The sequence below is a fragment of the Tenebrio molitor genome, chromosome X, assembly GCF_963966145.1.
Source record: "Tenebrio molitor chromosome X, icTenMoli1.1, whole genome shotgun sequence".
NCBI lineage: Eukaryota > Metazoa > Arthropoda > Insecta > Coleoptera > Tenebrionidae > Tenebrio > Tenebrio molitor.
The window spans coordinates 1,251,966-1,261,857 of NC_091055.1; the positions used below are offsets into that span (position 1 = coordinate 1,251,966).

Genomic DNA, 9,892 nt, shown 5'->3' on the forward strand with positions numbered 1-9,892 from the left:
CTCTTCTCAAAAATCAGAGTTATTTTGGGTACGTCGAATTTACTGATTCTTCCATAAATTAGCATGGGACTTTTTTTTAATCCCGACATTCCACATGGTACTGATATGACTATATATCGTAGTCGTGTATATTTCAAGTAATTTATTGTTCGTATACAACAATTATAGTCTGTTGTACACGTGTTATTTTGATATTAGACTAGTTTAAACTTAGTAAGATAGCTCTCTGCATTTAGTTTTATCTATTGTAAGAGTACTCTATAACTATCATAATTAAATGATAAGTTAATGAACAATGTTATCATTTGCAATATTATATAAGATTTTTTTAAATATGTATTTCATTATATGATTAAAATATTCTATATTAAAACAGTCTCTTTTCCATTAAATCTTTTTTAATTAACCAACATAAACCAAACTGACAAAACATTTTCATTATAAAGAATGTATATAGTACATAAATTAAATGTAAAAAGTCATTTCTTCTCCTGAGATGTTTCACTAACACTAGTTTGCTCGCTATCTTCGTTCCCACTTTTATTTTTTGGTGGACTAGTTAATATTTTATCTATAATACCAAAAGTTTGAGCCTCTGCTGGACCCATAAACGTGTCTCTCTCCATACTTCGTTCAATTTGATCCAACGGTAATCCAGTATGTTTTACGTACAAACTGTTGAGCTGACTCTTCAATTTCAGAATTTCTTCTGCTTGGATTTTAATATCGGATGCCTGGCCCTATAATCCGTAATCAAAATACTGTTAACATCAGAATTAAACGGTTAAACTAAAACTAGTGTTAGTAAAATTCCTGACGTCTGTAAATTATTTCAATATGATGATAACTTTGTCCACGTTAATTATGTCCAGATATATAATACTCTCACTTGTTAGATCTTGTTTAGGCGATTTTTAACTCCTTTTTATAATAATTTTTATCGTGCATAAAAGACAAAAATACACCAAATATTCCAGTGTCTAAACACTTTAGAATAAACTATAAATTTAGTTCAATAACGTTAGTCATCTCCGAAAATTCACAACAGATCGAAATTTACACAAACATTATATAATTATACTGGTACTTTTGTATATAAAGCTATATTTTATAGGTATTTATGAAATTAAACATGCATCGTGATGTTTTTTGAATTACATAATACAGTTACGAAATTTTCAATTTAGGAATAAATCATTCAGATACTGAAAAACATTATAAAATTACAGAAAACATATATAAATATATGTAGATGAGTTTGATCACTAAATATAGGAAGAAACCGTGACACCACATTTTTTTTCAGCTTTCAGGAGATACTTAACTAATTTTTATACTTGAACAATACAATAATACAAACAAAATCATTTAATTATAAACTGAATAATCATTTAAGTGAAACAATTTCATTATTTGATTTTAAGAAAACATTAAAAAAATATATGTGTAACATCTGTAAGCAACCCTTAAACTGACCATGTGGTGCAAGTAAAATACAATTTCAACAACTGATCATCAAATATTCTTCAATTACAACTAACTGCTTGGTTTTTAAATAACAAAAACTCTTCATGTAATATTGGTGGTTTTTGCCAATTGCTTTAATTTTTTGTACTGTACTAAAAACACATTCTTTATACCTGTGCTCCTCCTGATGGTTGATGAATCATAATTCTTGCATGTGGCAATGAATGACGCATTCCAGGACTCCCAGCAGCTAGAAGAAGTGATGCCATACTAGCTGCTTGCCCCACACACCTACAATTCAATTAGATAAAAAAAACTTCATACAAATAAAAACTATATAAACCAGGTTGCAATTGGTGGTAATATGTATTGCATTGTGTCATAAATTCCTAATCCTGAAGTCACACTTCCTCCAGGTGAATTAATATACATATGGATAGGTTTATTTGTAGATTCTGACTGTAAAAACAATAATTGTGCTACAATGAGTGAACTCATTGGGTCATTGATGGGGCCCATCAAGCAAATAATCCTCTCTTTCAGCAAACGTGAATAAATGTCATAAGAACGCTCTCCTCGACCAGTTTGTTCAATCACAATGGGAACAAGTCCAAAATTTCGCACTGATGACCCACATTCCGCTACTTTTAACAAAATCTAGAAGCAAAACGTGGATGTTAAAATACTGTAAAACGTAATAGATAAACTTACTTTGGTACTATTCAAAATTTGTCGCCTAAACATTGTGGCTACCTAACCTCAAAATAGCGAATGTGCTTGGCAAGTATTGGTGTAAGAATTATTTGGGTCCGGTAAGAAAATATTCACAGGAGCATTTGCTGTCAGTATACAATATATTTCTAAATAGTTAGTGAAATTTTTTAAAAATAATACAACATAACCTTATAAACACAATTTTGAGATACAACCAGCTATACGTAAGACCATCATAATAATAAACAATTCAATTATCGGAAAGGTCTGTTTAACATACTTTTTGTAATTCTAATTTCTCTCTAATTGGTTAATAAAATTATCCTCATAAAGTACTAAACCGATAATAAATAAAATTGGTTACAATTTTTCTCTACAAGGTCTTGTTCAGGGTATTAACCCAATTGGAGTAAGTGAACTTCTGATCAAGGCCTCTTCAAAAAAATCCTCATTTTGTTTTAATCCTGTTATCTATATTCCACGTTACTTAAAATTTTTATTTAAACCGTCGTTATTATCAAGGACTTTTCACTATTCCCCGTAGTAGTTGTCACGCAAGTTTAAAAATTCATCAGATTCTTCTAAACAGTGGAGACTCGTTCACAATGTCTGATAATATTTTCTATATTTTTTTCTAACTGTCACCACTTATTAATTCATTGTAAAATACTGCCTAAAAGTTTCAAAATTTATGGATAAATCAGCAAAAAATTTCATATCCGTTAAGAAACGTCGATAATAAATTTTTGTTTAATCATTTTATTTTTCATTGGCTCGTTCGATTAAAAAGTGCAAAAACCGGTGAATTTTAAACAAACCTGCAACTTCTACACTCTACACTCGTCACATTTTTTACGCTAACTTAATCTGTTTCTTATCACAGTAGGAATCAAATAGCTATAAGTATTCGGGTTTTAAGAGAGACGATAAGGATATTGTACACTTATTTTATTAAGGAAAAATAAGAAAACAGGAAAGCGAGAAGAATACATGAACATAAGAATAGAGTCGCGGAATAAACTCATGAATGGGCGTAGAATAAAGTAGTAGTTTTAATTTTCAACGGCCTGTGCGTTCCACCTTCTGGAGCCGCCACTGTCTGTTCAACAAGTTCGTTTAATTTTATCTAATCCAGAATTTTACCAACAAATACAACGTAAATTTCCCAAGATTTTCTGATTTATAAATAGATATGATTTCAATAAATGGTCTAATTTAGATAAATAATATATATTCGATTCCTAGCACGAATTGTATTTCCAATTTATTGCTAAGATATTTTAAAATATGCAATTGCGTGGATGACCAACAAGGTACACTGAGTCAGTGTTTAATGAAGCTATTTTCAAATGTGCAAAGCATGTATTAATCAGATTAGGTATTACAAAATCTTGTCGTCAGATATATTTCTAGAAATTTGTCGACGAGATATGGTGTTAATTTAAAATTTGCCGAAATCCAAATTTTGTTATGTCCAATCTTAGTACGAAAATAGCATTCACATTACACTCACCAGAGATTATATTATTGTAATGTTATCAGAGGCGTATCGGACATTGGATTTTGAAATTATAGAAGGAAACATTAGCCATGTTTTCAGTTAAGTGTATCTACTATTGAAATAAAATTTATCATAGTTCTGTTTATAAAGATCACGTAAATATTTTTATTCAAATAGAATTTAATTGAAAAGTAGATTGATTTTAGATATTGGAAATTGATTATCGCAATGACATTTTTGTTTTTGTTAAAAACCATATTTTATTTGAGTCAACAATAATGAAATAAATATTTTATTTTTTAGAGTTGCATAACTACATACATCCATTATCTGAAATAAATGAAATATAGAACCATTTACAACAATTGTATAAATTCTTGGTATTTTTTTTAGATAAGCTTGCAGCTTTATCTGATTAGTAAACTAGTCATAAAAATAATAAATATCATTTTATATACTGAGTTTTTAATTTGTGAACGTCATTTAAAAATCAGTGTTTTTATTTATTATATCATAATTTAAATAAGATTCTTTAAAATAAAAAAACGTTTCACATGAATGCCAGTCTGTTTTCTACATAAAATTACGAATTAATGCATAATTAATATTAAAACTTCAAGAAACACATACACAGTTGAACAAGATTTTTTACTGCAGTTATAAAAATAAGAAAACATATAAACTAAACATTATTGACACTATATTCTAAGTGAGTAGGTGCTAATCGTCATCCATGGTGCGATTTTGTGAATATACAATAAAAACAATAAGATCATACTTTGGGTACCTACATACATTTTATAGTATGTCTGCTGATTTTGTATGACATCAATATTATTTTAAGAATTTTATGAATGTACAGTGTACAATCCCAACTTTCCTAGTTAAACGAATATTATTATCAGTTTATTTTCGAAACTATACGAACTCGTAACGTTTAAAAGAACATGTACTTTACTACTCGCTATGTTTTCTTGTCATTTTAGAAGATTGAAGTTAAAATATCTACATTTTAGTTACGCCACTGCTTTTATTTATTGTTTTTACCGTTAAATCCTTGCTTTGTGGAAGTGTGTTAAAATTCATACCAATAAAACGTAATTTGTTTTATTTGACGTTTGTGTGTTATATTGGAACATGCTTTGAGAAATGTTTGACAAATGGATTCCAATATTAAAAATCGAAAGAAAAATGAATGTAGGAAACGACGAGATAATATTTCATTAATGTTATGTAATGACTAATGAGTTTAATCTGTACGTTTTTTGTGAAATGGTGAAGATAAAATAATGAAGCAAAACTGAAAAGTATAATTTTCGTTAAATATCGCTACGGTTAGAATTAAAAATTGGGTATGATTCATAAAGCCGTTGTATTACAAAATTGGTGAACTCATCTCGTCAAAGATAACAACTTTAAATTCGTCCAAAATCTAGGGGAAATATGATGCGATGTTGGCAATACATTCTCTATCTTCGTTTAACGAAGCGAAAACTGACCAGTCGAGTTTCTCCATCTCGTTTCTAAAGTTGTGGACGCTAGTGGTAGGATCGTTCCATTTTTCTATCAAAAAATTGTTATCAACCCTTGTAGCACGTGAGTAAAACTATAATAATTGTATTGTAGAATAAGTCGTTCGATCTCGATCAAAAATTCAACGAATAATTGAGTGAACCGTTGAAGTTATCTCAGTCGGGATTGTCGCTAAAACCGCCGCCATTGAAATCTGTGCGCTATCGTTTGTTCGCGAGGCAGCATCGATCCGGAGTAGTCGTGTTCTAGTCGTTGTCTCGTATGCTAGTGCACTCTTCGGCCAACGCTGAAAGAGAAAATAAGTAAAATTGTTGAATTTTAATGTAAGTTGTGCTTTAATTCGTTGTAAAGTGTTGTTTTTGTGTCTGCATTGCAATTCCCGCCGATTAAGGCTGCAACGTGCTTCATTTTGTGTAATGAAATCGCCAAGCAATGACCTTCAACGGAGATGATGTTAAATTTTTTTCCGAAATGCCGACGCCGACTCGACTGGTCGACATGAGTTGCTACCCCACATCGCTGCATTAATTTTGACGTTTTTCGAGGAAAAAAACCGGGACATTATTGAAATTCCATTGAACTGCATCATGTCGGTTCGAATGGTAATATAGAATTGACACATGACCGTGGTCGCGAATTTCTATTAGGCTATTTGGTATTTGAATATTTCGCTATTTTGCGGTCAACATCCCCATTTATTTTACGTTCGGGTGAAATTTGTGGGGAAAAACCCAGTTTTAACTACGCATTAGATCGAAAGGTGTGGCAGACGCCATATTGTCGAGCAGCCGGCTAGACTCTTACACCATTTTATCGACAGAAGGGGTGGAAATACGTTGCTCCTCGCTGTCCTTAAGTGAAACCGCGTTCTAAATATAGACTGCAGAATTTTTCATAAAAGGTGGGAAATTTAAATTTGGATTTAAAACAAAGCGGTTTTATTTCGATTTTTGCCGGTTGCCACAGTGATGTAATAACATTATTTTCCCATTTAGATTTAGAATTAGAGCAAAATGTCCGTCACTGACAAAGATGAGCTAGTGCAGAGGGCGAAACTCGCAGAACAGGCCGAGAGGTACGATGACATGGCTTCGGCTATGAAGTCAGTCACAGAAACGGGCGTAGAACTCAGCAATGAAGAACGAAACCTCCTCTCTGTCGCATATAAGAACGTCGTTGGTGCTAGGAGGTCATCGTGGAGAGTCATTTCCTCAATTGAACAAAAGACTGAGGGCTCAGAACGCAAACAGCAGATGGCCAAAGAATACCGAGAAAAGGTCGAAAAAGAATTAAGAGAAATATGTGACGATGTTCTCGTGAGTACCAAAAATCAACATTTCTCTTTATTGAGTCAAACGTTTCTTGCATCTTCACTTTCTGTTTCATCTGCCCCACCTCAAACTTGCACTTGTTAAATTCCCGTCTTGAGCGGCTTCCACAGAATACATTCAATTTTCTTTACTTGGCTGGATGTTCTTGGCAATAAACTTTGTTTTTAATGCACATAAAAAAAATATTGATCAAGTTGCGGTTTATTGATGCTGCAAGCTCTGCAATAACAAGTTAAACTCAATTATTGTAATGGGCTAAGTTGGTAAAGTGTCACCAATCATTATTATCATGATGCAAAATTATAAACTTTCGTTCTTCTGAATCAAGTCTGAAGAAAATGTTGTTAACTGATTTGACTTTTCGTCGTCAGAATTGACGCTTTGGCAAAGTATTCGACGAAACAGAACTTTTTTTCTTGCAGGGTCTTCTTGATAAATATTTGATCCCCAAAGCAAGCAACGCTGAATCAAAAGTTTTTTACTTGAAAATGAAGGGCGATTACTACCGATATTTGGCTGAAGTAGCCACAGGAGACACGAGGAACGGTGAGTGATACATTTTCTTTCTTGATTTGAGGGCACCAAGGTTAAAACGAAGAAGCAACAATGGGGAACTTGTTTATATGTTACAATTTTTGTCATTGACGGTTTGGGGTAAATGGAAATTTGAAAATGCCGTTCAACACCGTTAATTTATAATGTTGTAAAATACGAACGTAATTTATGGTTGGAAACTTGCGTAAATCAGCTACAACGTGACTCACCAACATTCAAATTAAGAAATGAAATTATCGACTTCCAAACAGACGTTGATGTAGCTTGAGGTGTAATAGAGAGATGGGAGAGATGGTGGCGTTCGACGGAATTAAAAAAAAAAAAAAAAAACAAATGGGACATTGTTCCAAAATTCAACGTTTTGTGTGGAACAGATCTATTATAATTTTATTTCTCAATGTTGAAGTATGCCTCGAGGTGGACGTAAATCGATTAGATATAGACTAGGCGTTCAAGTTCCCTGTTGACTGTTGTGTGGAATTTGTTATTTATTTTGGCCCGCTTTCAGCCGTCGTCGATTACTCACAAAAGGCTTACCAAGACGCTTTTGAAATTTCAAAAGCAAAAATGACGCCCACACATCCCATCAGATTAGGTCTTGCCCTAAACTTCTCAGTCTTCTATTATGAGATATTAAATTCACCAGACAAGGCTTGTCAGTTAGCTAAACAGGTTAATATGCATTTTGTTTCCTTAGTGTCTATAGCGCAAAGGGCGGAATTACATGTGGTGGATCTGTTTTGATTTTCGTTGTTTTCATCATAATTGTTATTTTTGTGACAGTTTAATAATTGTCAGTTTTTATTGCTAGAAGTGGTGGATGATTCACAAAAGGCATACCAAGAGGCATTCGATATTGCTAAATCCAAAATGCAATCGACACACCCGATTAGGCTGGGACTTGCCTTAAATTTCTCGGTGTTTTATTATGAAATTATTAATTCTCCAGCACGTGCCTGTCACCTCGCTAAACAGGTTATAAATGTGTTACTATTAGTGTGTTTTTACATATTTTTTTTTTATTAACTGGTTGAATTAACACTTACCACATGTAATTCGGCCTGCTGTACTAACTTAATAACTGAATAGTGTGTAAAGACCGTCTTAACTTTTTCGAACTCACATAAATATGTATTCAGGCCTTCGATGATGCAATAGCAGAGTTGGATACGTTAAACGAAGATTCGTACAAGGACAGCACTCTCATCATGCAGCTCCTCCGAGACAACCTCACACTCTGGACAAGTGACACACAGGTGAGTCTCAATAAATCGGCGGTGACCACATGTTGTTAACTTCGCGGTGGAATGATCTTGTTACAGGGCGAAGCGGATGAGCCTCAAGAGACTGGTGATAATTGAAGTGTGGCGTCCTTTTTAAAATTATTCGTTAAAAATGAAGTTTCATGTAAGTTAACGTATTCGTGGAACTTGGTTGTGAAATTTCATTGACAGTTTTAAGCAAAAGTTTCACCTGATGAAACTTGATATTTAACAATGTTTTTAGGAGATGTGTAAATCGTTAAAATTTAATTACATTTTCACACAACCAAACATTTGTCAGCCACAAATCAGTTTAATAAGTAATAAGCATCTTGGATTAAAATTTAACCGAAAGTTGTGTGATTTCACGTTTTTCCATTGTTTTTTTTTTCTCTTGTGTTTTTTTCCCTTATTTTGTAATTAGTGTTTCATTTTCCATAAATGTAATTTATTTGAAATTTCAGTAATTTTTTTTTAATATCACTTGTTAACTATTAAAATTTATTATTTAACAACACTGTTTTAGTTATATTTTTTGTATTCGTCCATTGTTGAAATCTCCAAAAAAAATCATACCTATACCTCTTTATACATTAAAAAGAAGCCTGTACCTTAGTCCACAAAATTATTTTGCACTCCGCTGCATGGGCCGTATCTGCCTTCCCCCCCTTGTTTACCGTCAACTCACTTTGGATGTGCTATATATAAATGTATGAATATGTATTAAAATAAACTGCTATCAGCTCTACTTGTTTTCTGTTGTATCTGGCAAATATGTATATTTGTCTGATATCAATAAATTTTTCAAAATCTATTTTGTTTTATTTATTAACTAAGTGTACTGATTGGAGTTGGTATTTGAAGTGCGAACATAAATACATGTAAAATTATTTTATGTAAATTCCTGTGTTAGGTGTTAGGATTTATTCAAATGTGGTTAAAAAGGTGACATGTAAACTGGTCAGATTCTAGCTGATAAAGGTTTTGGAGGGGACAGCAGAATACTGTCTTGATTTGTGGCTTGCATAAGTCACGCATTAAGTGATTTATGGGAGTCTCAAATTTTTTTTAGTTTTTTTTTTCAGATTTACTATAGTTACATTTTAAGCCTGTAAAAATGTCATCAAATAAAACTCTTTCAAACAACGTTTCTCATTGAACATACATGTTACCCTTTTTAATTCATTGTTACGCTCGTAAAAAAAGTTAAATCGCAAACAAAGTGCGATGATAATTGGGCAATATTTACATGCCCATGTTATTTTTCAACGATGCGTCAACAAGGGACTAACGTGACATTCAATTGTGAAACCATAATAACTGAAATAGTACATAGATTACGCAAACACTAATCGAATTGTTTATTTTTACAAGGACCGTTTTCCACATGAACGGTTAATTATCGCCTTCGCACAAGAAAATTTGCGTCCTTAACCATAAAAATAGGTTAACGCTAGGTAGGTTGAGGTCACGCGAAAGATATTTCACCAGTGACATCCTACCCCAACCAACCCCCAATGTGAATTGAC

General features: G+C 32.5%; 2 protein-coding genes across 5 annotated transcripts; one reads left to right on the forward strand and one right to left on the reverse strand.

Moving 5' to 3' along the window:
- Positions 1-380: 380 nt before the first annotated feature.
- On the reverse strand, positions 381-3,023 carry LOC138140263 (ATP-dependent Clp protease proteolytic subunit-like). Its single transcript, XM_069061146.1, has 4 exons — positions 2,179-3,023; positions 1,811-2,124; positions 1,641-1,758; positions 381-740 (listed from the first exon to the last, which is right to left on the reverse strand). The coding sequence occupies exons 1-4, from the start codon at positions 2,209-2,211 to the stop codon at positions 480-482; spliced, it is 726 nt and encodes a 241-aa protein (XP_068917247.1). The 5' UTR covers positions 2,212-3,023; the 3' UTR covers positions 381-479.
- Positions 3,024-5,120: 2,097 nt separating this feature from the next.
- On the forward strand, positions 5,121-9,175 carry 14-3-3zeta (tyrosine 3-monooxygenase/tryptophan 5-monooxygenase activation protein zeta). 4 transcript variants are annotated; one of them, XM_069061143.1, is made up of 6 exons: positions 5,121-5,278; positions 6,211-6,531; positions 6,969-7,092; positions 7,610-7,773; positions 8,241-8,357; positions 8,424-9,175. In XM_069061143.1, exons 2-6 carry the CDS (start codon positions 6,229-6,231, stop codon positions 8,460-8,462), a joined length of 747 nt encoding a protein of 248 aa, XP_068917244.1. In that variant the 5' UTR covers positions 5,121-5,278; positions 6,211-6,228; the 3' UTR covers positions 8,463-9,175. The 4 variants fall into 4 exon arrangements, with proteins under 4 accessions (XP_068917244.1, XP_068917246.1, XP_068917243.1 ...); XM_069061145.1 differs by lacking the exons at positions 5,121-5,278; positions 7,610-7,773 and adding exons at positions 5,380-5,538; positions 7,913-8,076; XM_069061142.1 differs by lacking the exon at positions 5,121-5,278 and adding an exon at positions 5,381-5,538.
- Positions 9,176-9,892: the final 717 nt, after the last annotated feature.